Source organism: Lagenorhynchus albirostris, chromosome 7 (genome assembly GCF_949774975.1).
Source record: "Lagenorhynchus albirostris chromosome 7, mLagAlb1.1, whole genome shotgun sequence".
NCBI classification, from domain to species: Eukaryota; Metazoa; Chordata; class Mammalia; order Artiodactyla; family Delphinidae; genus Lagenorhynchus; species Lagenorhynchus albirostris.
In genome coordinates, this window is record NC_083101.1 from 65990076 (window position 1) to 66016214 (window position 26139).

The 26139-nt window shown below is 39.9% G+C and overlaps 1 protein-coding gene across 1 annotated transcript in view; it reads right to left on the reverse strand.

Annotated features, from left to right (window-relative positions):
• The window catches only part of BNC2 (basonuclin zinc finger protein 2), a 423578-nt gene extending 399434 nt beyond the window's left edge, over positions 1-24144 (reverse strand). Inside the window, exon 1 of the mRNA XM_060155105.1 lies at positions 24057-24144. Coding sequence (XP_060011088.1) covers positions 24057-24059 — 3 coding nt within the window. The 5' untranslated portion in view covers positions 24060-24144. The remainder of the gene's footprint in view (positions 1-24056) is intronic.
• Positions 24145-26139: the final 1995 nt, after the last annotated feature.

Below are 26139 nucleotides of genomic sequence, written 5' to 3' on the forward strand. Positions count from 1 at the left end.
CTTTGACTGGTCTTACCACACTGTGGTAGTTACATGCCTTGTTATGAAGTCAATCATACAAAGTTTGAAAATGTTTAAACAATGGACACATAAAACGTGTCAAAAAAGATAAAACTTAAAAGTAAAAGATTAATCAATGAAAAAGTTGGCATGCACGATGGGCAACCATTGCAAAAGATTCTTCCCTAGCCTATGTCTGCAAAACACTATTTTATGGACATATTTTTTGGAGTTTCAGAAGCTGTTTTACCTTACATTAGCTATTTTAATGTAACTGCCTCCATTATGTTTTTGACTGCTGAACTAGTAAGAAAATTCAGTTTTCTCTTAGAAGAGAAACCATTCTTCTCACTGGCATCACAGTTTCCAAAATAATTCATGTAGGTTTAAGTGTGATACTTTCTGTTCAGAGGATAAATGAAAAGAAAGGAATGAGCATTTGGCACTTGCCTTTGACAGACACCATGTGAGGCATTTTCACATATGTTATCTCAAAATACTCCAGGTAGCAATACTATTATATTTCATAGGAGAGAGCACAGTAGGTCAAAAAGTAAAGGATGCCAAGGGCTAGGTGGAGAGGTGAATGGAGAGTTACTACTTTGGGGTATAGTTTGCTTTTCAAATGATGAAAACATTCTAGAAGCAAATAGTGGCAATGGTTGTACAACCTTGTGAATATACTAAAAACCACTGATTGTACCCTTTTTAAAATGGTGAATTGTATAGTATGTAAATTATATCTCAATTTTTTAAATTACATAGTCATGGTAAAGGTTAACATTTGAGAAATCCAGGTGAAGGGTTATATGGGAATTCATTATACTATTTTTCCAACTTTTCTGCAAGCCTGAAATTATTTCAAAATAAAGTTTTTTTTAAAAGGCACAAAAATATGAATATAGCTAATGCTACTGAACTTACGCTTAAAAAATGGATGAGAAGGCTTCCCTGGTGGCACAGTGGTTGAGAGTCCGCCTGCCAATGCAGGGGACGCAGGTTCGTGCCCCGGTCCGGGAAGATCCCACATGCCGTGGAGCGGCTGGGCCCGTGAGCCATGGCCGCTGAGCCTGCGCGTCCGGAGCCTGTGCTCCGCAAGGGGAGAGGCCACAACAGTGAGAGGCCCGCGTACCACACACACAAAAAAAATGGACGAGAGGATAAATTTTATATTATGTGTTTGTTTTTTTTTTTACCACAATTAGAAATAAATAAATAGGTAAAGGAATTTGTACAACAAGATTCTACCTAGTAAGTAGAGGTATCGGTATTCAAATGCAGGTCATTCCAACACCAAAGCCAAAACTCTTGTTAGAAGCCCAAAAAAGAGCTGATTTATTTTCCTTAGATTGTGCTGAGATGTTACTTATGGCCATTCTAAAGCTGCACACTAACACACACACCTAAACTGCTTTTTCATAAATGAAAACTACTACCAACTAAGTGGGTTTTATTAAATGTTTCTGAGCTACTTTAAGGTTGCCACATGACTGTGAATGTGTGTGGAAGAAGAGAATGTTTCTGTATTATGCTGTATATTAAATAATGATTCCAGACTGAATATTATTCAAAAACAAGGCCTTATGTTGAAATTTCCAGTCAAAATTTCAAAACTGGTACTGACATGAAAAAGTAATGAATATGTGAAAATATTTGTTTTTATCAAATTCTGGGTTTATTTAATGTTTTTCTGTTGACTTAAAAATTCTTTAATTCTATAGCAATTTCTCACAAAGATAATTATTTTCTTTAATTACAAAAAAAATTAGAGACATGAGTTTCAACACACATATAATGTGCTCACCTGCCAAACACTGACACACAATACAATGGGTATTTGCATAAATGGGTCTATCTGGGTTTGACTTGGGAGCTCACAACTAAATATCTTTAGTAAGCCAAGCGTATAAAATACCCATATACCTTTAGAAATCAATTTACTCAAGAACATTAAGAAGTGGAATTTGGGTTAAGCTGTAATCAAGTATAGAAAGCTGACCCTTGAACAACATGGGGGTTAGGGGCACCAACCCTCCACACCATCAAAAACCCAAGAATAACTTATAGTTGGCCCTCCATATACACTGAAAAAAACCAGTGTATAAGTGAATCCAGGCAGTTTGAACCTGTGTTGTTCAAGGGTCAACTATACTAAAGGGAAGGAAAGGGGAAAGAAGGGGAGGGAAACATTCCTTTAAAAAAAATGTCAGGTCGGAATTCCCTGGCGGTCCAGTGGTTAGGACTCAGCACTTCCACTGCCAGGGCCTGGGTTCAATCCCTGGTTAGGGAACTAAAATCCCTTAAGCTGCACAGCGCAACTAAAAAAAAAAAGTCAGGTGGCAATTCTAGGGGGAAAGCAAATCATTTTTACCAATATTTTTATTTTTTTTCATATCAATAACTGTCCAGTGATTCCCAGCAGAGGCATTGACATTTTGGGCAGAACAAGTCATCACTGAGGATAAATTCTTCTGCGGCTGGGACAATGAGGTGTCCTTGGCCCACTACATAGCAGGAGGCACTCCAATTCCACTCATTTGTAACAAACAAAACCATCTCCCAAGATTTCCAAACACCCCGTGGAGGTGGCAGCACCCCCAGGTCCAGAACCCAGACAAGCTGTAACATCTTCCCCATCTCAGTGTTTCACAGCCAACTGATGAGTGGGAAGCTGCTTCCGTCAGTCAGGCTGGATGCCAAGGCTGTCACGCACAGCCAGGATGCCCCACGTTCAGAGATAACCCTCTCTCTCTTACGGGGCCCACCAGCTGCAAATTCAGATTTCCACCGTCAGTTATTCTTAAAACCAAAACTGGCATTCATCTGATTGACACCACAAAAACTCTAAGAGAAATGAACATTTAAAAAATGGAAAGACTTTCATTATTTCATGCATGCTTTTTACAGTCACAGTCTTCAAAAGTTACAGGGCTTAGACCATCTTACTTTTTAATGTAACAGGTCATGATATACTGATTAGAAAGAAACCACTGGGAGTTCAGTTTTCAAAACAGAAGAGTTATACCAAGAATCCAAACCCCACATGTCAGAGCACAAGACGTTCAAGTTCAATGCCTCTGCATACTTAAGTTACCAGAGGACAGAAACAACGCAGAATTTATAAAAACTGATTTAGTATAAAATACAGAAGACAGAGTTAACTTTGAAATACAGAACTGCAGAGTTTTATTTTCAACTGTAATGAAAGAATGAAAGGAAAGAAACTTCAAAGCTAGGAATACTTTAACTTAATGAGAAAAGAAAATCTAGCATTTTCCGTGTTAAATTTTAAACAGTTATCAATCACAGAACTGCATCATCTTTTCACTATTTCTTTAAGCAAAGCCCAATAGGTCTGCCTGTTAATAATAAAAGTCATTGTATTTCTTGCTTTCAAAAGTATTTAATCACCACAAATTCTTTGGTAGAGTCTTTCCCAAGTTCTGACTAGAATCCTGTAAGTCTACAGAACTAGCTCACCAGGGAACACAGCACAACGCTAAATACCACAATCTATCACCAGTATTAACTGCTCCCAGCCCTAAGACTTTAATTGCGACAAGACTGCAGCTCAGAGCCTGAAGCCGGGTAAAGTCCTCTTGCAGCAGGCAGGGACAAGGACCACATATTTTCATGCATGCTGGTGCATATTACACACTGTTTGCTGCCCCAGTCACAAGCATGTCCAGGACAGGATTTCTAAACTAGTCAGTGAAAATTCTACTCAATGCATTTTCACAGAATGAGCCCCGAATTATTTTAGACCCATCCATGAAGATTAAGTGACCAAAGCACCAACAGGTTTGCCAGTAGCTACAACCTTCTGACAAACTTTAGGAAAGAGAAATCCAATAAAATTTTGTTATCACAACACTAGACTGTCAATTTCCAATTTATAAATGAACTATCGCAGTCAAAACTGCAAAGTGAGTCAGTATTAGCGTTTATCATTACTGTTAAAGACAGATGTCTTTTTAAGAACCACTGGTGTTAAAGACAGATGTCTTTTTAAGAACCACTGGAATTTTTTCTTCCCTTACAGTACACTATTTCTGCAAAACACAAAGTGGATGATATATTTAAAACAGTAATATCAGTTTACAATGTCAAGTTACTGCATGGTCAAAAACTTGATTTCTATAGCAGGTCCTCAAGATAAAACTAAAATCCTCTGCTGCGGTAGGTCTACTTTCCAATTACTAGAAGTAAGCATACGAGAGATATAATTAGTTATGACACTAGGACAGGCATACATGTTTCAACACACACACAGCTCAGAACAAAGTTTTTGGCATTATATGACAGAGGACTTAAACCAAAGACTCAAAGAGAGGTTATGCAGTGTGTGTGTGTGCATGTATGTATATGTCTTTTTTTTTTATTTAAAACTTGCCACACCAAATTATTTCTTTAAAGTTATAAGCATATTTTGATTTGTTTAAACATCTCTTTAAAGATTTCTCAGGGAAAAAAAAAACACCCTGCGGCTTTCATTGCGCCTACATTACAAATTAAGGAAGCTGACTTTATAAAATTCATTTGGTGAAAAAGAATCACCTTTCAAAGAAGGCTGCATGTTGGCTAAACACATTTAGAAAAGTTTGACGGTCCTAGTCTTGGATTTCTCAATCAGGAATGAAACACTAATTTCTAAAAATGGAATATACAAGGCAGTACAATTTAACTTTGACCATTAAAAGTCTGTCCAAGATATACTGCCGAGACAGCCACAAACCAGAATCTTTCAGCAGAGCTTTAAAAATTAAAACATGAAACTACTAAATAAGTACATTACTAAATTATGATCCACTTAGGATCATTTATTCCTTGATAAAGATAGAAAGACAAAAATTGCATAATTATATACCTAAGAATCTACAGAGCAGCATGTGAGAGCTGTATCAACAGTTGATTATAATAAAGTATGACTGCACTCAAATGAGGGGCAAATTTAAGAAAGAAACAGATTACATACATACATAAAAAACTGAAATTCTGTAAGATCCTACTGTGCTTGATCTCAAAGAATTATAACATGAAATATTCCAAAACTTCCCTTTTCTAAGAAAGGGTCTTGGTTTAGGCCTGGATTCAGTCAAAGATTTTATTAAAAAGAAATTTATGATGCAGTAGTTTATAAAAACACAACAAAACTCAATCTCATGATATTCTGAGAAATATCCAATAGTAATAAATGGTTCTTTTATTTAGTTTCTTATCAAATATAAATTTCTTTTCCTGAGAATACCAATCCAAAAAAACCTAGAAAGGTCCAATATCTCATGGTAAAGAGATGACACCAAAAAATGGAAGTAGATTTCAAGTCTGACAGCTTCCATCTTCCGGGTCATGACTGCCCTCAATCTGCATATGAAATTCCATGGACAAAGTCAGGTGTAGGTATTGTGAATGGGTGTCGGAAAACACAGAGCTTTTAATTAAGTGCATTCTCGAGTATAATAAGCCACCCTGGAACAAGATAAAACATGGAGAACCCTTTCAGCTAGACCTTACACTCCCACAGGAGTCATCATACATGACAATGAACTATGACAAATCCCATCTCATGGGCCAAATGGTCCATGAAGACAGCACATGTGTTTCCTACAAAGACAGTATTAATGATGCACTCGTGTTTTGGTCGAGCAGAGCTTTCCACCTTATAACAGAGCCTGCTAAGTGCCCTCTCTACCTTCACAGAACTATGTAAAAAGCTTTAGTAAACTACGTATGTATAAGTTCACTTTGGGTTTGGCTAAAAGAAAACACCCAACAGTTTACAGCTGTTTACTTCTAATACCAGTTGGTCTTAACTTTCTTTCAAATCAGAAAGTTCCAAAGTTTCAGAGAACTCTGGGGGAATCCAGAAATATCTAAAGTTAGCTTTTCTGGAGTCAAACTTATTTCATTCCTTTTTATTTCTTGAATTCTCATTCTTAAAAACCTTCTACAAACTTCAAAATAGGGTGTGGGTGTGATTTTGCAAAATAAACTTATTTTTCAAAACTGATTTTAATATTTTTAACAATAAAATTATGCCAAGATCTACAGATTCCACGCAAAATTAGCATTTTGTGCTGTGGAGAAGAGGTTGGAAGATGAATTGGAAGAAAGTTTACAACACAGTATTTTCCGAGAAGGTATAACTAGTGCATTTCTCAACTGAGAACCAGAAAGTAATCATAAACTGATTGGTAAGTGTCACCTGAAACTACAACTTACAGGAATTCAAAAACAAATCTTAAAGCATAAAAAACAAAATAAAATCATACTCCCCTTTAGCAACTACTCTTTCCTTTGACTTCCGTCATCTGTCAGTATAGACAAGACTGCCTCAGAAACAGTTTGTGTGCACAAATTTGTACTACACTTGCTTTCTCATTTCTCATGTCCTGAGTATTTATTTATACCCCACATATACAGATTTACTGAAACTAAGACAAAATATACAATATAAGCTATGTGACAATCGTTCTAATTTCTAGCCAAAGAGCGCTACACAAAACCATTTAATATCATGGAGCACTTACACAGTCTCACATCTTAGGTAAAAATTTCCTTGATCGTCTCTGCCTTCAGAGGCCTCCTCAGGCCACAACCTATAATACTTCTACTCAGATTTCACAAGATCTACACTGAAGTACAATCTATCGGGTACTTGCCACGTGCAGCCCAGTTGCATAAGACCACAAAATATTAACACAATTTGATGGTTAGAAAAATGTTTGTAAGCATGCATGTATGAATCTATATATGCAAAAAAATCTCCCACCGGTTCTCCTAGAACCAAATGAGTTTCTATGGATATTAATAGGAAGTTCCATTATTGGTGGGGAAAAATAGTCAATATGTCTCAGTTGTCACCTCAGGACACTTTGCTCATTCCAACAACACTACTATTGTTCAAAACGTTTCTGGAATTCTTCCTTTGTGACTATTTCCAGAGCCAATTCATAAGTTATATGAGAAAAATCAACTGTGCCAATTTTCTTCTTACCAAAAATAGAATTATTTGGCTTTATCACCCACCATGTTCATCAGGCTTAACTTCTAGACAATTCAGAAAACCAAAACTTTTGTCACAGAAAATTTGCTGGCACTGAAGGTAATTAGAAGAATTAGATACAGGCTGTCCAAACCCAATGCCAAATGATGAACTCCAAAACATTTTAAGCTAACATCAGTGTATGACCTTCTAGGCTGACTATGTTATACAGAATAATACTTACTTGTATCTACTTATTTTTGGTTTTCAAGTTTCCTTAGCACATTTATTAGTATATTAATTACTTTAATGTTTCACTCAAGTTTATGAATCTTATCAAATTTTTATTAACAAGTTCTTCAAATGTTATAAAACTTCCTTTAACTTGAGAAGGTACTAAAATGAATACCTAACTAGGTGTCCTTCCGAATTCTAAATTTATCATTTATTTCCCCATAGTGTCTTCAAAATTGCATATATTGTAATTATAAAATGGAACTGTAAAACTTAAAATGGTGAATTGCATGGTATGTGAATTATATCTCAATAAAGCTGTTTAAAAAAAAAAAAACTGAAGTCACCAAAGTAACCAGTTAAGCTTCATTAAAAGGCCTAAATTACTAAAAATGACATAAAAGAATTATTCAAAAATCAACCAAAAACACAGACCACCCCAAACAGACCAATCAGGTAGCAAGCAAACTCGAATCATCACTTAAAATGGCTCAACATACCTCCTCATATGGGTTAGTGCAGGTACAAAGGGCCCCATTACACGAGCAATTTAACTCAAGATACCTGAAAATTCTACCAGAAGTTGAATATTAAGGAATATCTATCAGTACACACATGTGTGCTGAATTACATATAATATCTCACTCCCAACCCAATATTAGATCTGTACAATTTTCTGAATAATGGGAAAGACTTTACACATTCTCACGAGTGGTATCACCACCTTATTACTTAAACGCACAACATCTGTGAAAAGCCTGATTACGGAGATATATTTTGCTTCAAACGAAGTTAACCATCCTGGTCCAGATCAGGCTCAATCCATAGTGTCAAATTTGATCGCACAAGGTATCTCTTATACATGTACTATAAGATACCATGCATACTACAAAACACAAATATAAAAATAGGAGAATGAGATAAATCGAATTTCATTCTCCCCAGATCTTATAGGATGACTTTTGCTTATACCTCTTGGGGTGTTTACATCTACTCTGGAAACCACTGCTCCAATAAGCAGTTCTGATAATTGCAACAGCAAATACCATAAATAACCCTCGAAGTAATAACTAAGATCTGATAAAAACTGATAAAAAAATCTGTTAATGATTACAAGGAAAATCATATGCAGGTATATTCATTCACTCAATAAACAGCTGCTGAGTGTTTCCTATACCAGGCACTGCTACAGGCAGCGGAAATTCAGAAATTAACAAGACAGGCAAAAGTCCCTGTTCTTATGGAGTTTGGCATCCTGGCAGGAAGGTGGACGACAAATAATAAACTACATATAAGTAAACAAATTCAGTATCTTTTCTAGTGGTGATAAATGCTATGAAGAAAAGAAGCAGGGATAGAGGTCAGAGAAACATACAGGGTGGAGAGACAGCTGGGGGACGAAAGCTGTCAGTAAGTTCTCTTGAAAGGGATAACATTTTCAAGGAGACATGGATGAAATAAGGGAGCAAGCCATGCAAAAATCTGGAAGAAGAGCATTCCAGGCAGAGGAAAACTGCGTACAAAGGCCTACGGAAGGTAGGAATTTGGCATATTCAGTGAACAGCAAGAAGGTCAGGATTATGGGAGCTGAGTGACCAGTGGTAGGAAATGATTTTGGAGCACGGGGCAAGGATTACATCTTACGTATCCTTTTCAGTCATGGCAGGAGTTCAGATTTCACTGCAGGTGTGGTAAGATGAAAGAAAACACTGGAAGGTTTTGTGATAGGGAAGTGATTTCTCCGTAAAGAATCCTCTGGGTGTAGTGGGCAGGACAGAGGCAAGAATGGAAGCACTGGGCCAAATGGAAGCTACTGCGGTATTCCAGGTAAAGAGTGGTAGGGCTCTGACCAGGGTGATGGTGAATGGGTGGAAGTCAGGAGACAGATCTAACAGGACTTGCCCAGTAGATGAGGGGCACAAGAGGAGGAGACCCTGAAAGATCCTGAGGAAAAACGTGGTGAGCAAGGAGGTTGGGGAGTCACATAAACGTTAAGTCTCACGGCACTCATTTTAACTGGCCCTTTGTTTATCAATGTATTTTTCTAACTATATTTTTATCAGTGTTCAACATTTCCTGTGCAATTTTTCCATTCTCTCCATCACCACCCTCACTTAATTTTTGGTGCTGACACCTTTTCAAATTTAAAATTTGTAATACATTAAACCCTATAGGTTTAAATAATAAAATTCTCCATACCACAACTGCTCTGAAACTTACAGACCGCAGACTGAAATAGGGACAAAAGGATGAAAGCTGGACTAGATCTAAGGCAACCACAGCCAACAGGAGGCTCCCCTGTCCACCAACATCTATCCTTCAGGCTCAGTGGATGTTCAGTGCCTTATCCTCCTACCTCCTCTTCCCCTAACAAATGCTTCTCTGTAGTCAAAATCTAATTGATATTAAAGTGTTCTAAAGGGAACAAAAGACTAAAGTAAAAAAAAAACAAAAACAAATTGGGAAGTTACTGGAATCAACCAATGTGAAGTCAAAGGTACAGATTTAACTTTTTGGTCCTTTTTGGCACCCATGAAATAGTAAAGAGACGTTGAACATCACACAATGTGAAACACTGAGAATCTTTAAAATCTAATCGTGGCTCTAACTGTATAATGGAAAAGAGAATCCCAAAGTAATCAAGGAACTTTTGTATCACACAGAAAATAGATGCAGAGATTAAACACACACACACACACGCACACACACCCCCTTACTGACTTCCCAACTGCAGTGTATTCCTCCTATATATAAGGACAATCGCAAATCATGATATTTCTCTACAAGGTATTATTAAACAATAGAAACTTTCTCTAAAAGGTATTTAACTGGTCTTAAGCTTTATTATTTTAAAAACAACAACATACATCTTTTTTTCCTCCGGGAAACTGCAGCCTTATTCTGTGGCTTCCCACCATTCTCACCTAACCCATATACAAAACACATTACATGTAAGGTAGTAGCATGAATTATCTCCCAAGAAATTTAAAATGAATGAAATGGGACTGCCATCTGCATTAGATCCATAAAAAACCAAACAGATGCAAAGTCACCTTAACAAGTAGCTCCCAGGACAGTTGCCTAATATCTGCTTGAAAATATTAACATATCCAGAGAAAAAAAGAATTTATCAGTCAGAAGGTGAATGGGAAGAAGAAAAAAGCAACAGGGGTCAATTTTGTCAATGCTCTTCCAAGCACAGTCAGGAGTGAGGAGTCTGAAGGGTGCACTGTAAACAGAGGCCACTGGAAAGGTTTTCTCTACAGAGGGAGGAGGCCCTTACACCCTCCACCTCCATCCCTAATATTCTCTGATCAAATTCCAAGTTCATAAAGCAATGAGCAATATTTGGATTATGATTTGACTCCCACTTAAATTTGCCTGCAAAGGAGAGAATGTGCTAAGCATGCCGATAGGCGTACGGAAGTATTTCACCTAATAAGGTATGTAGGTGTATACGTGTTCACATGGCATGTGTGCAGGCATGCACATGTGGGTATGTAATCTCCACCCCTCAGTCAGTGAACAGCTGAATGAGTCCATTAAGGACTGATCTCTTTTAAGCGTGTATTGACAAAATTCGATTTCTAAACATACAAAGATCAGTGGAGTCCCCTGGACCATGGTTATTCTTTCAAGAAAATGAATACCCTCCTGCCAATGGACTTTGTGCTCCTTCATATTAGGGTTAGAACTTCTACCTCATCTGTTAGACATACAGTGCCGAACAGAGTGTCATGTGTATCACAGAAATGCAATCGCCTGTTTAATTACAATCCAAAATACTTAAAAGTTGTGTTATGCTGTGGAAAATGATGACAGCCACAACTCCCATGCCTATGTGAAATGTACCATTTGAACATAAAAACCTGATCATTTTCAAAAGCATCTTTTACCAAATCAGTATACTATTGTCTAATGTTTCACGCAAATCTACAAGTTATTCTACATATAGTAACAAACAGTTACCTGCTGGCTGTTAACAGATTACTTTGGCATATCTGCATTTCAGAAAAACAATTTGACAATATTAATGAAATATTCAATGACACACTCAATATTCATCCACGCCATCCATACATATACCTAAAACTACAAAAAAATATTGTACCAGGTATTACTGCAGTATGAGAATGCACATGTGTCAAACCCTTCCCCCTCACACACCCAAAAACAACATCTCAGTGAACTATATTATTCTGCTTTCTCCCTCTCCCATAAGGAAGTTGCAGACTATCAGTTTGTCACTGATGCTTCTACCTACATACACACACACACACACACATTTCATTAGATCTAATTATCACTGTCCCCTGTACACAGAAATGTCATGTCAGTGACTGGTTGCTGTTTATGGACATAAGCAAAGCTGCAAAGACCAATGAACACACATAAATCCTTTATGTGAAAATATTTTTTGCAAAGGACACTTACAGGGTAAAACATATGGCTTAACACGTGGCAGAATTTGAGTTTAAAAAATATTTATCTACTTTTTCATATTATTCAGACTTAATGTACTCTGAAGTGAAATTAATGTTTTAGTCTATCAAAAACCAATATGAACAAATATGCTTTGTTTCCTATCACCATTTTGAACGAGAGGAAAACTGAACTATCATATTGTACTTCCAGAAGCTTACCTGTTAGCGTACAGACGTGTTAACACAAAAAAACTTCCCTAATCCACTAGAGTAAAATGTGTATTACAGGGAGATTAAATACCATAGGACAGAGAAATGAATAGACTTTCTTTGTATGGCTGTATTTTTCCAGGTAATTACATACTTTATGTCCTTAAACCATGAAAGATACCATAATAGTACACATGATTCTGTCATTCCATATATATACAACAAGATACATATGAGCGGGCTTCCCTGGTGGCGCCGTGGTTGAGAGTCCGCCTGCCGATGCAGGGGACACGGGTTCGTGCCCTGGTCCGGGAAGATCCCACATGCCATGGAGCGGCTGGGCCTGTGAGCCATGGCCGCTGAGCCTGCGCGCCCGGAGCCTGTGCTCCGCAACGGGAGAGGCCACAGCAGTGAGAGGCCCGCGTACCGCAAAACAAACAAAACAAAACAAAACAAAGATACATATGAGCACGTCAAAACATGTGAAACAGAAAAGTAGCATTGATTTATTGCTCAATATTAATAAAAACTGTGTCATTTGGTATAATGAAATTTATTATAACCAAAAATCAAAAGTGTATGGTAAATATAAGATTTTCTACCATACAGTTTTTATAAATGATTGTAAATCCTCTATAGAATTTTCACCAGGAGAAAAGTAATTATATGTCGTAAGATACAATTTAAAATTGGCTAATTACTATTTATGTAACTTAGGTAAACATTGATGAGGGGTGAAAATACATACTCTCCACATATATATTTGATCAGTTAGCCATCTAATTAATAGTTGATATTGAATGAATAATGAAACTTTTGTCCAAACTAACTGGCAAAAGGCCAAAACCAGACAATGTAGTTAAGCAAGAACGGCTCATCAGAATACTAGGAAAGCAATTACTTTAGATGGAGATAAATATAGTTGTTTCTTAACATGAATAAAGAAAAATTAGAACTTTAAAAGGGAACAAACTTTTTTTTTAATTCACCAGTGATACAATATAGCTGCCCCCAAATTACGTTATCTTTCATTTGCTCTCAAGCTTCTCTAACTCAGCGATGAGGTATATTAATTACAAAATTTGTCAGGTAAACTTTAAAATAAGCTCATGTCTCCAAATGTGCCATGCCAGATTTGAACGTGGTATTTATTTAAAACGTAACTGGACCAGTTAGTTTGGGTTTGAGATCATACAGTAATTTTTAGCTTTAATCACTGGTGGTGTTTTTTAGTTACAATGGAATATCTAGGAAGACAAATTTTCTCCATAATGTTTTTTTCCTTTCCTTTTGAGTTATTTATAAAACTAAAAACAATTATTTCTAGGTACTTAATTCTACCCTCCAGGGTATGAAGTGTATCTCTTATATAGAACACCTAGAATGCTTTTAAACTCAATGATAATTAAGAAACATCAAAGCAAACCCAGGGTGTTTCACAGGGAGCTAAGAGCCATCATCTTTTGGCTACTAAATGACATATTTCTTGTCCCCTGGAGTATCACCAAGAGTTTTTTACCCAAACAATAGATGTATTTTCCTAACGTAGCCTTTACGCTTCTGAGGATCAGATTATTCTGAGTTTTAAAAGTAAACTGCTAAGGGCAACAGAAGAAAGAATAGACAGATAAGACTACATCAAACTTAAAAACTTCTGTACAGCAAAGAAAGCAATCAACAGAGTGAAAAAGCAACCTACTGAATGGTAGAAAATATTTGCAAACCATATTTCTGATAAGGAGTTAATATTAAGAATATATAGGGCTTCCCTGGTGGCGCAGTGGTTGAGAGTCTGCCTACCAATGCAGGGGACTGGGGTTCGTGCCCCGGTCCGGGAAGATCCCACATGCTGCGGAGCAGCTGGGCCCGTGAGCCATGACCGCTGAGCCTGCGCGTCCGGAGCTTGTGCTCCGCAACAGGAGAGGCCACAACAGTGAGAGGCCCGCGTACCGCAAAAAAAAATAATAATAATAATATATAAAGAACTCCTACATTTCAACAACCAAAAATCAAATAATCCAATAAAAATGGGCAAAGGACTTGAACAGCCATTTCTCCAAAGAAGATATACAAATGGCCAACAAGCATATAAAATGATGCTCAACATCACTAATCATCGGGAACTTCAAATCAAAACAATGAGATATAACCTCTCATGTGTTAGTAAGGTCACTATTTAAAAAAAAAATCAAAAGAACATAAAGTAACAAGCATTGACAAGGATGTGGAGAAATTGAAACCCTTATGCATTGTTGGTAGGAATGTAAAATGGGGCAGCAGCCACAGAAAACAGGAGGTTCCTCAAAAAATTAAAAATAGAACTACTATATAATCCAGCAACTCCATTTCTGGATATATATCCAAAAGAATGGAAAGCAGAATCTTGCAGAGTTATTTGCACACCCATGTTCACTGCAGCATCATTCACAATCGCCAAAGAGTGGACTCAATCTAAATGTCCATCTAAGGATGAATGGGTAAAGAAAATGTGGTATATACATACAATGAAATATTATTCAGCCTTTAAAAAAAAGGAAATCCTGGGCTTCCCTGGTGGCGTAGCGGTTGAGAGTCCGCCTGCCGATGCAGGGGACACGGGTTCGTGTCCTGTCCGGGAGGATCCCACATGCCGCGGAGCGGCTGGGCCCGTGAGCCATGGCCGCTGAGCCTGCGCGTCCGGAGCCTGTGCTCCGCAACGGGAGAGGCCACAACAGTGAGAGGCCCGCCTACGGCAAAAAAAAAAAAAAGGAAATCCTGTCATGTGCTACAATGTGGATTAACCTCAAGGACATTATGCTAAGTGAAATAAGCCAGTCACAGAACGATATATACCACATGATTCCATTTATATGAAGTATTTAAAGTAGTCAAATTCTTAGAAAGTGGAATGGTTGTTGCCAGCATCTATGGGGAGGGGAAAAGGGGAGTTGTTCAATAGGCATAGATGTAAGTTTCCATTTTGCAAGATGAAAAAGTTCTAACAATCTGTTGCACAGCAAGATGCAGCTAACACTACTATACTGTATATTTAAAATGATTAAGTTATTAAATTTTATGTGGTATTTTTATCACAATAAAAATAAACTGCAAAAGAACCAAGAACAGCTAAAATAATGTTGAAAAAGAGGAACAAAGTTGGAAGACACACACTTCTCAGTTGCAAACAATGCAAAGCTACAGTAATCAAGGCAGTGTGGTACTTGCACAGGGATAGACATATAGATCAATGGAACCAAGTGGAGAGTTCAGGGGAAAAAAACCCTTACATCTACGGTCAAATGATTTTCCCAAAAGGTACTATGATAATTCAAAGGGGGAAAGAATTGTTAACCGATGATGCTGGGAACAACTTGGTATCCTCATTCAAAAGAATGAAGCTGGACCCCTACTTCATATCATACACAAAAGTTAGCCCAAATGAATCAAGAGCTTAAACGTAAGAGTTCAAACTAAAAGGCTCTTAGAGTAAATTTTCATGAGCTTGGGTTAGACAATGATTGCTTAGCACACCAAAAGTACAAACGACAAAAGAAAAAATAAATTGGATTTTGTCAAAATTTAAAGCTTCTGTGCTTCAAAGGACACCATCAAAAAAATAAGACAACCCACAGAATGGGAGAAAATATTTACAAATCTTGTATCTAATAAAGACTTGTGTCCAGAATACATAAAGAGCTTACAACTCAACAATAAAAAGACAACCTAAATGAAAAAAGGGTAAAGGATTTAACAGACATTTCTGCTAAACAGAGAAGATATACAAATGGCCAATTACCATATGAAATGATGCTCAACATCACTAATCATCAGGGAAATTCAAATCAAAATCACTTTACACCCACTAGGATTGTTAAAATTAAAAGACAGATAGAAACAAGTTCAGAGAGGATGTGAAGAGATTAGGAAACCTATACACTGTTAGTGGGAATGTAAAATGTGCAGCTGCTTTGGAAAACGATTTGGCAGTTCCTCAAAAGGTGAAAGGTAGGGACTTCCCTGGTGGTGCAGTGGTTAAGAATCCGCCTGCCAATGCAGGGGACACGGGTTCGAGTCCCGGTCCGGGAAGATCCCACATGCCACAGAGCAACTAAGCCCATCCGCCACAACTACTCAGCCCACATGCTGCAACTACTGAAGCTCGTGCGCCTAGAGCCTGTGCTCCAAAACAAGAGAAGCCACCGCAATAAGAAGCCCGCGCACCACAACAAAGACCCAATGCAGCCAAAAACAAATAAATTTATTTAAAAAAAAAAAAAGGTGAAAGATAGACTTGCCACATGACTCAGCGATTCCACCCCTAGGTATATCCCTAACAAAAATGAAAAAGAACACATGCATACAAATGTTCACGGCAGCATTACTCGTAATAACAAAAAAGTGAACACTACTCAAATGTCAATCGTTGGATGAATGAATAAATAAAATGTGCTATAGCCATACAATGGAATGTTATTAATTGTACTTTTTAAGCGTATGAATTGTACAGTATGTGAATTATATCTCAATATAGCTATTAAAATGGTAAACAGCTCTGATTATATAGTCCTATCACATAAAATATAAAGTGCTCCCACTGGAAAGAAATATAGAAATTACAAAACTCACTTGTTTTACCAGGGATGAAATGGAGGCTCTCAGACCTAGGTAGACTAGAATGGGACCTGCCTCTAAACCCAGTCACCGGGCTGTTCTCATTCTGGAGTGGACAGTGGTGCAACTGCTTTCCAAGGCGTGGTCAGCCAGCTGAGATACTGACTGCATGAAGAATAGGTGCAGGATTCCTTCAGAGAGTAGCTCCTGACATGCATTCCTTTTCTTTAACTACCACATGGCTTTTTGGGGGGAAGGTAAAATTACAGCCTCAAATGTCCCTCCTTCCTCTTCTACTTCTCCCAACACAAACCATAATGAATGGGAATGGGAATATTAGAAGGGGCAATGTTAACACACCCCTGCCTTGTCCGTGGGAAGGCCACCAGGTCACCTGAGATGATCAAAGTACATTCATCTGACTATCTGCACAGAACTTCCACCCAATGGTCAAGAGACTGGGACATGGCCCTGGGCTGGCTGGGCACTTAGTTGTCAATTACTGAATGAATATGTATTTCCCTGCAAAGGATCATCCCACCTGAAGAAAGGAATGTGGAAATAGCTCATCTCTCCTCCCTGAAACAAAGATAACTTGGCCCACATGACGCCATGAAAAGCTTAGCAGAGAAAGTTTCAAATACAACTGTGAAAAAATTAGCCTCGGCTAAAAAAGGTAAGGTCAAGTAAAACTTAAAAATCACTTTACAAGGATTCAGTAATAAATCATTCATATATTTGCAAAGCTACTGGGGAGCCCCAAAAGAGTTTGGTAAACTGACAAAAATTATTTAAATTAGAAAGACAAAAATATTCTAGTCGCCCCTAGCAACAAAGATTTTCCTAATTTAAAAAAATAAATGAACTTGAGGGTAAAGTTAGATGCAGGTATTATAATTTACCATTTTCTATTCAAATGTGTTGAGAATTCTTAAAAAGTAATCGGATGAATCTTAAGATGTTGAGAAATATTTTCCAATCCAAAGTCTGCAAATATTGGTCTTTATTATGATTTAGCAAATAATCCAATGATCATCTTTTTCTTCCTTTACACTGAGGCAACAAGGCAAATGCATTTTTAAGGAATCAAGGGATAATACAAAAGATATTAGAGGGAAATCAAAAGGGAAAAATAGTAACATAGGAAAATAAATAGGCTACATTATTTTACATGGATTTTAAAATACATATATGACATCTATGAAATATCTCAAATTCTTTTCTAGATATGGAAGAATTAACAAACTGCTAATAGATCCATTTACATAGATGATTCAGTCAGTATACAAAATAGTTATAATACACTGAATAGTCACCAGAAACATCACTTGGGTCCTCTGAAAGATTAAAAAATGAAAATAAGACTCTTCCTTGCTGTCCAACTTATTCAATTCTCCCCTCAAATGAAGTTTAGCTGAAAACAATGCGACTGACTTAAGCTCCGCACAGGCAAATCTTGGCAGCCCTCAACTCTGTCTATCTCCTTGGCCTGTTAAGCAAAATTCCTTCACAAACTGTTGGTCTCTGCAATAACTCCTACAGAGCTCATTACGGCCAGCATCGGCCTATCCCCCGTGTTGTGCATTTATTCCCTGGGATGCATATCAACATGTGGCACATGTCCTTGACGTGCACAGAAGGGCTGCACCCCAGGACAGCAGCATGCACGACAATAGTGTCGACTCTCACTTCTCTATGGTTGCTGGGATGTAACCGAGAAATCTAATAACTGTGACAGTGGGGCCTTTCGGTTTTTCCTTGCCTTTCCAGACAGTGAAGCTGCACAGACACTAATGAAAGGTTAAATGAATAGGAATGGTTGACAAGAGGTACAATAAAGAAGGAGCTTGGTAATCCAGACACTGAGCAGAGATCCTTGGCTCAAGCAGAGAAAGGACAGCACATCGTCGAGTCACAATATTTAAAACAGCTTGCTATACACAGAGGCTTTTGTGTCTGGGTACACGTCTGGCTTTGGACTAAAAAAAAAAAAAAAAGACACTGAAAAGGAATTTCAGCATGGGGCACTTTGGCAAATGTAAGGTCATAATAAGAGAAAAATGTTTTGTGTGGGTTCTTACATCTTTGTACTGAACACAAAAAAGCAGAGACTATGAACTCGTGAACCACAAGTTCCAAGACAATACTGTACATTTTGACAACTATTAAATACTGTATCTAGAGGGGTGGCTTGATGCGATTCCCACTGGTAAGATATACATGCAGTGACTCATTTAGCAGCTCCACATTCTGCCTTCCTTGAGGAAGAATTCCTGAATGCTCATCTTAGAATTCTATAGTCAAGGTCTAGTCTTCAGTGATTTGTTACGAATACTACCACCAAAACTCTCAAGCCATCTTCCACTGACTGCAAAACTTCCCAGCAGCTTCCTGTAAGGAAACTGAATTTATCACCCTAGCAGTGTGTAAAGTACAAGGCAAACTTTTTTGTAATTTCAAGTGACTGCAATAGTGAAACGTCCTCGACTAGAATTTTTAATTATGGAATTAAATTTTTTTCAGTGCCCCACTCACTATACCTTAAGGGAAGGTTATATTCCTTGGGGAACTGATTTTAAATTATCATAACAAGGCTATTCAAATCACCAAGAAAAAAGTGCTCCAGAATGTCAAGGGAAAAATAAAGCAAAAGGAAAAAAAAAACTGACATTGTTAGATACAGATTTTTTTAAAGGATAAAAATGTATGACTCTGCTATGGCCAAACATTAAAAAACGATATATCTGTAAAACTGCTCCTATGCATAAGCACAAGTTAGAATACAGTTTCACAATAAATGGTAAAATCGTACTGAGAACATGCTTTAAAACAAGGGAGCCTCTTTGAACAGCCAAATTAAATTATAGCTGAACTCTTACTTGTACTGAGGGTTCTAATAAGCAACAAATAAAGACTTTTATTGGCTAGCAACATAATGAGAGCTACTGTGCAGAAGATTAAAAAAAGACCAATCTGGGTAGTTTATCTCACCGATTATATTATTTACTTAAATAGTAAATAAGTTTGTCCAAAGTAATGCTATTAAAAACTAGCATATAAATTTTAAAGCGCAATTATGATCAATGACCATTTAAAGTAAACATCACAAATTTTAGTGATAAACAAATGTGAAATTAAACAAATATTAAATTTAATATCACTTAAGTTCTATTTCTTTAAATTTAACTAATTTATTGATCCCTAATACACTGGCTTTATAAATGGTTTACTATTTATGCTTATATCATGAAGTATTTAAGGAGTTTTCTCTCCAAAGTACGGCAGTTATGCATATAACTACTTCAAAAAGAAAGGAGGTTGTCCTGAGTGAACAGAAAGAAGGTACCCCCTCCTCAGTGATTTGGTAGGAAGTTCCTTTTAACAGAACTTTGAAGGTTGGCCTCTTTAACAGACCTCCATCAGCTGACAAAGCTACGAACAGTACTTAGCAAACCAAAACAGATTTTAAATGTATCGGGGTGCATTTTGCTTGATCCTCAGATCATCTGAAAGGTAGAACCCTAGAAATCTTAGCTGACTATTTGACTATTCTTGGAGAAAGTTCTGCTGCTTCTATCACAGCTAAAAAAAAAAAACTACAATAGCACCTCCAAGCCTAAACACTAAGCCAGTACTCATTATCTCCTCTTTTTCTGCAACATTCTGATTGCTAGAGTGACTTTAAAAAAAAAAAAAAAAACCTTAAGTATATCTAATAAAATCGTGAGGCTCCCTCTAGCTCTTCAGAGAGGAGTTTACTAACCAATGATCCAATGATCCTATGTAATTCCCATCCAACAAGAAAGATTTGAGGAGGCTGCCTCCCTTCCACAGAAATGTTTTTCAACTGTTTCTTGTAAGGATGTAGATGGTAAATGAGACCAGCTGCAGAGGAATTCAGAAAGCACTGCTCCTCAAGTCCGCAATGAGTTAAGAATCTATTAACTGCTTCCAACCTAAGCTTTAGATACAAAATTCTATAGTGAAACTTTAACCTGTTTAAACTACATATACACTCCCAACTTAGATTTACCCACTTGCTAAAACTAAATTTAATCAAAAAATAAGGACATGCATGAGCATCTATCTACAGAAGTTGTTACTTGTAATCTGGTCTCAGTTCTAAAAACCTACATAGAAATTCAGGATCTTGAAATTTTTTAAAAACATTAACAGTGTATCTGTGGCTTTTATATAAAAGAGGCTGATGGTAATTTGTAGAAAACATGTCCATGTACCATGATATTTATACACAACACTGTTAATAACTTTTACTGTTTAATATTTTCTGCTATTCAGCCCTGGTATTTTGGGATTGTCGTTATTCAGAAGACTATAAATAATACAGTCCAAGTATGCCATTGATATTTAGTCTACCTTACAATAGCCATAAAACACCCACAGTCAACTGGCAAATCATTTCAAACAAGTGAAAATGAAAAAATGCTAAATCGAACTCCTACTACTCATTAGGACCACCTTTCAAATACTCAAGGAACATTTAAAATTGTGTGGAATCGTAACTCTAAAATTAAAAATAAAGGGAACCACTACCCTCAAGTCATCACCTATTGGGGGCTCCCTTAATATAAGAAATATTCCCAGGAACAACAACAAAAAGGAAAGCTCCCCCCACCCCCCCCGCCCCTTTTTGAGCCAGTGTCCAATTTCTTCTTTTCTGAACAGCTGTATTATCCAACTTAAGTTGCTCTGCTAATTTCGGTCCCACAAGGACTAACTTGGAAGGCAAAAAAATACAAGAAAAGATCAATTTGCTGGGAAAGATCAAATGAGAAAACTGTGGGGACAGCACCAGGTCAGCGTGTGGAGAACTAAGCAGACCTGTTCTTCATTAACTGTGGCTCTCTGGGGATGTCACACACTACCTGTCCGTGGGCTTTATTGAACTGCCTAACCCGCCTCTCTGTTCCATTCTTCTGGGCTCAAGTGAATCATATCCTGCTGCTGACAAGTTAGCAGGGGACTGCGGCTGCAACATGAAAGTACTTTTCTTTCTTGTCTAAATCAGGCAGATTTTTGAAAAGACGACACAGCATTGACTCGTGACATGGCAAGATGAAACGAGAGGTCTGGGCCGGTCTTGGAGCTGTGCAGATAAAAGTAATCAAATGACACTCCTGGAATGCAAATTGGCATTCTTGACTGCAGCAATTGCACAACCATGAAACATCCCTGACAGCAAGCAAGATTAGGACAAAATGTTATGTAAAGCACTGAACTCAAAAACTCTCACTTGAAAATTCAAACTGTTAACACTTACATTTTAATATAGCAATAGTCAGCTCCGCTTTTGTCTGCTGCTTTTCGTAATCACATATCCCTGCCTGACAGAGATCTTACATTTCAGAGGAAAGAAAAACGTCAGGTATTGATTGGGAAGGTACGACTGCTATTAATATTTTCTTCCTATTTATTTTTTAAAATCACGCGAGGTTGGTTCTTTTCCAAAGCCTTACATGCAAACAACAGCGAACTTAATATTCTCAAGGACCAGTTTGAGACTTTTCTCACACGATACTCAAACCGAGTTCACGTTCAGGCTCAGTATTACTTCCCTCAGGTGAAGACACTCCTGTACGTTGGTAAAGCGATTAGCAATCTGGATTTTACTACTCTCCAGGAACAGAAAGAGCAGCTCCAACTAAGAACTTCTTTAAGGCTGAAGAGTTTAAATAAAGCAGCTATAAATATAACACAAAACACAGATACCCTACGAAAGTTCACAAGGGATTTTTTGGGTGACTCCAAAGGGTCAATCAAGCAAGTTCTATTAACTTGCACAGGGTCTCACTACTCTTGAATACGTTCTCAAATCAGACACACTACACAGGAATAAATTCCACCACTTAAATAATGTATGTGCGTGCACAGTAACATCTAAAACTGCAGAATACAAAGCAGTGGGTGACAAATGTGCTTAACCACTGTTCAAAGTGATTAGTATTTGGGAATAGATGTGTAGACAAATAGTATACAGGCGAGGGGGGAAGGGAAGAAAAATACCTACAACCGGCTTTTACAGTGTTCTTGTGTAAAATGCGGCTATAAGTAAAACCCTCTAGTGCTAAACAGATATATTTAATATTTTGTTTTGACTCCTCCACTTAAATACAGATCCCAACCATTGCAACTGTCCACGAAGTACATAAGAATTAATAAAACAGGCCACTTCTGCCACTTTAATCCTGGGTACACAGGATTATTTTATGTCTTTTGTACATCAGTTTTACAACAGCTTGACTCTAGGGTAAATGCGAACCACCGTAAATCGCACACTGCTTTCAAAACCACTTTAATTTCTGTCAGCGTTACTGTAACCTCAGTCTTGGGCTCACGCTTTTTTTTTTTTTTTTTTTGGTGCCTGCATTTGACAGTCGCATCCCCTACACTCCAGTCGTGACTTTGATCACTGAAACAAGAGCTGTCACATTAGGAGGAAGGGAAGAGAGAGAGAAAAAAAAATGCCAACCCACTATCTCCCTTTTTCTTACATAGTCCATCTACATGCGGAACGCAGTATATCAGAACCCCAAGAGGGGGTAACAATAGCAGCAAAGGGTGGGAGCAAACTAAAAGGAAGGGAGTGGTCCAGCCCCATTTCTAACAAATCACTTCCCCGAAAGCGGACAGAGCGCTCAGCAGCCGGCGAGCTAATTGCCAGGCTGCCTCGCTGCAGAGAAGCTGCTTCGGGTAGAGGGGCTGTGCTGGAATCTCGCTTCGCAACGCCTTCCCATCTCCTCCGCCACTTGCACTTAGAACTTTTTTTTTTTTAATCTCAGCCTCACTTTACAGAGAATTTCACCCAGGTTTAGGTGGGGTTTTTTTTTTCTTCTTCTTCTTTTTTTTTTATCCTGCCCTCTCCCCGGGCCCCAAATGCCACCCTCCAGTCAATGTGTAAGTAACACAAATCGGCTCCCGTCGAACTCCACCTCAAAATCTCTCTCTCTCTTTAGGGTTGATTTTCCTGCCCTGCGTTTTGCACATTCTTCAGAAAACCTCCAGGAGCACTTCCTACATTTACAAAGGGAGGGTTCCCCAACGGGAGGGCGAGGAGGGGAAAATCAGAGGTGCCGAGGACCAGGCGGCGGTGTCCTCCCCGCGCGGCGCACCAGCGCGCCCAGGCGCCCACGCCCAGCCACCGGCCCCGCACTCGCGGGCAAGTTTTAAAAGTTGCCGTGGGTCCAAACGGCGTTCCTCTCCGCCCCGAGCTCCTTCCAGCGCTCCATCAGCCCCCGCCTGCCTCCCGGCCCGTCCCAACTCCCCGGAGCCGCCCGCCCGCTTACCGCTCACCTTGCCCTGCCGGCCGCGAGAGGGGCGACCTTCCCGAGCCCCCCGAGCCCGTGCGCACACCCGCCCTCCCACCTGGAGCTCTCCTCCGCCACTCGGGCCAAGTTGAAGGGCGAATTCGGGAGCGGGACCGGGGTGGACTGAGGCTCTCCTTTCCTGCCCGCCCTCCCCAGCGCCCCCCTCCACCTCCCGCCGCTGAACTGGAGGAAAACACAGCCCCCGGGCGGCCCCCGAGGCGCGCCGGCGCGGGGCTCCTTTCTTCCGAAGTCTAGAATAAAAAGGAAAGGAGGGTGGAAACTTCTTACCATCTCGGCATGCTGGTTGTCAAGTGCAGCCCCCGCCTCTTGGTCTCCTCTTAGCGGCCGCGCCTGGACCAGCCCCTCCGCCGCCTCACGCTCCTTCTGTCTCGGCCTTTCTTTCCCTCCCCCTCCCGATTTCCTCCGGGCAGCCGCTCTCGCCGCCTCCGCCTCTCCCCGCCCGCCCGCGAGCGCCCTCGCCGCGGCCCCTCTGCGCTCAGGTGACTGACTGATTTACACCCGCGTGCAGGGTCGCCTTCGCTCCCCAAGTCGGAGCCTGCTGAGTTCCCCCGGTTCCTCGGCACAAAAAAAAAAAAAGGAACGGACTGTCCCGGGAGGGGGCTGCTGTGGGGCGGGGTACGGGGGGAACCGGCGGGCGAGTTGACCTCGGGCGGATTTGCAAGCCGCACAAGTTTCTCCTCTCTCTCTGCAAAACTGTCGCGGCTACGATGTTGCTTCCCTTTTGCAAAATAAAAGTAGGTTGGTTTGGTTGTTTGTCCTCAGATTCTAGGGGGCTAGTGAAGGAGGATGTATGTTTCTCCCGCGCCCTGTTACTTGTTTTCTCTCCCCCTGCTCTCTCTGGGGATGGAAAAACAACTTTGGCGCCCCCCCGGGGGGTGCGGGCTTGGAGGTGGAAGTGGCCGGTAGCGCCTAGCTGTCAAAAACGAGTGGGGGAGACCGGAGGGGAGGCTGTGAAGCGCCGAGGAAAGGGCGCGAACTTTATTCCGACTGCAGCAAACCGCGGCGTCGCTTTCCTTTTCGGGCACTCGCCCGTGTGGGTCCCCTATGACCAGTTCCTCCTCCCGATCCGCCGCCACCTCCTCCTCCTCTCCCCTTCCGTGCCCCCCGCGCTGCCCCGCGCGCTGCTGGGGAAGGCGAGGGAAGCGGAGGAAACCCCAGGGGCCAGAAACTCGAGACGAGAACGTGGTGGGCGAAAAGGCCAAAAGTTGCGCGCGGCTGGGGAGAAAAAAGTTTTTGGTGGCGGCGTGTTTCGTGCCGGGCCAGACGCTGGCTTGCGGCGAGGGCTTCCTTCCCCTTCCCCTTCCCCTGGTCTGGGCCGAGGGCTGGAGACGCCGGGGGAGAGGAACGGCGCTGCCGCCTCCGCGGGTGCCCGGGGGGGGGGGAAGACCGGTCACATCTGTGGGTGACACTCAGCCGGCCCGAGTCGCCCTGCCCCGGAGATGCAAAAACGCTGGCTGCAGGCTCAGCGCGCACACGCCTGCCGCTGAAGGACATTTCTTCAATGCAGGCAAAACACATTCCCGGCCGCAAGAATGAGGAGGAGGGGGGTGAATTTAATCACCGTCATCTTCCTAACGTACACATTGTGCCAAAAACATCTCTGCGTTGTGCCGATTTATCATAGCCTGAACAAACTTTCTGCTTATCTGACAGGGGAGGGAGTCACAGGTTTCGAGCATCCACCCTCTGAGCACTTGGCAATCAGGTTCGGGGAAGACGAACGCTTGCTTGGCAGAACAACAGGTCTGGTTACCAGTTACTACTAAAAAGAGAAAATCATCTCTCCTTCCTTTCTCTTTTCCCCGAAGTAGAGGAAGAGACTGGCCAACTGCATTCAGAGGTCAGAATCAAATTCCTTTGAAAATACTCAGCCTTGGAATTAATGTAGTTTTATTTTCTTTGATTGCACAGTCTGGTCTAAAGTTTAATATAAATTTTCGCATTAATTAAAAATTTTCGGAAGCCGTGACTGACGAGAGACTAGGCAGCCCAAGTACCCACAGCTGTTTTGAAAATGTGATTAAGCTTATTATTCACGTGGATCCAACTTTTTAACAGTGGGGTCACCGCACCTGCAGGTCTGTGTACTGATTGGGTCCAAATTCCTGACGGTTTCTAGGGCCCTTTCAGAGCAGATTTCAAGTTACTTCTGCTTTTGTGAATTCTCTACACCATCTTGTCGTGGAAAGGTTTGTCTGGTGAACGCTTCGACAATATTATACAGTAAATACCTTAGAGTTTTAGGCACATGGTTTAGCTGGAGGTTTCTAGTGGGAGTCAGAAGATTACTTCTCTCACTATAGTACAACTCAAAGTATAGAGTAGATATCTAATGACTAGCCACATATAT